The sequence below is a fragment of the Penaeus chinensis genome, chromosome 29, assembly GCF_019202785.1.
Source record: "Penaeus chinensis breed Huanghai No. 1 chromosome 29, ASM1920278v2, whole genome shotgun sequence".
In the NCBI taxonomy this organism is placed as follows: domain Eukaryota; kingdom Metazoa; phylum Arthropoda; class Malacostraca; order Decapoda; family Penaeidae; genus Penaeus; species Penaeus chinensis.
In genome coordinates, this window is record NC_061847.1 from 12,017,044 (window position 1) to 12,018,435 (window position 1,392).

General features: G+C 34.1%; 1 protein-coding gene across 1 annotated transcript in view; it reads left to right on the forward strand.

Moving 5' to 3' along the window:
- Window positions 1-805, forward strand: part of LOC125040700 (cysteine-rich motor neuron 1 protein-like) — a 40,893-nt gene extending 40,088 nt beyond the window's left edge. Inside the window, exons 16-17 of the mRNA XM_047635395.1 lie at window positions 12-128; window positions 272-805. Coding sequence (XP_047491351.1) covers window positions 12-128; window positions 272-276 — 122 coding nt within the window. The 3' untranslated portion in view covers window positions 277-805. The remainder of the gene's footprint in view (window positions 1-11; window positions 129-271) is intronic.
- The last annotated feature ends 587 nt before the right edge of the window (window positions 806-1,392 follow it).

The following is a 1,392-nucleotide window of genomic DNA, read 5'->3' on the forward strand; positions in this document are numbered from 1 at the left end:
TTTCCCTTCAGGCTGCCAAGTGGCCGAGAAAGCGTACAAAGACGGCGAGACCTGGCAGGCTTCTTGCTACGAGTTCACGTGCAACAACGGGACTGTGGAGCTGTTGCAAGTGCTTAACGTGACGCACTGTGAGTGTTGAAAATGCAGCAGCCAAGAACAGCACTCTGGCGACCTCGTTGCACTGACACACAATCAATGAAACTGCGCTGCTCTCTTATTCCATTTCCTTTGGCGTTCTGATGTTCTATTTATTCGTCTATTCGTTTTCTAGGTTAGGGACGACATGTGGCAGACCCTCACTCACTTCAGAATACATGCGTCGATTTTATGCTTTTTTTTTTTTTTTTTTTTTTGTTTTATCTTATAAGTAAGCACATCACGTGTATGAATAACACACACGCACACACACACACACACACACACTCACACACACACACACACACACACACACACACACACACACACACACACACATACACACACGCACGCACGCACGCACGCACGCATGCACACACACGCATTGATGCATGCACGCACACACACATTCATGCACTCTCTCTCTCTCTCGCACACACACTCTCGCACGCACGACCGCACACGCACACACGCACTTGCTCTTCTGTTAATATCCTTAGATGATATTCGTAGATGACTGGTATTTTTATATTACAATCACTATTTTTCTATCACTCCCTAACTGATTGTACTTCTTCTTAGGCTTCTACATTCCTTCAATATTTATGAATCGGGAAATCGGGCCTAAATCATATAGAAACAGTCTTTAAAAAAATAAATGAGATTTAATTCAAGTTGCATAATTTCCCCTTTGAACGTGTAACTATCTAATGATTTTTTTTTTTTATTCCATCACATGTAAATAAATTTTCCTTATTATGCGAAATTTGCATAATATTTCCATATTCTCCCTTGATGATTCATCCAAACAGCTATTACAGATGATAAATCAGGGGAAGTTGCGAATAAAAGTGTCTTTTTAATGAATTTTGATTTCACTCGTTATGTATGTAGAAAGATGGTTGGAGTAAGGAAGAGAAACTTACAGCTTTTTGATATGTACATCATGCATATACATATCATTATATATCATTATACATATATGTATATACATATATATATATATATACATATATACATATATATATACATATATACATATATATACATACATATATACATATATATATATATACACATATATATATATATATATATATATATACATATATATATATATATATATATATATATATATATATATATATATATATATATATATATATGCGTGTGTGTGTATGTAAATGTAATGTATGGAAGTATATACATACACACATACATTTATTTATATATATATACATATATATATATATTTAC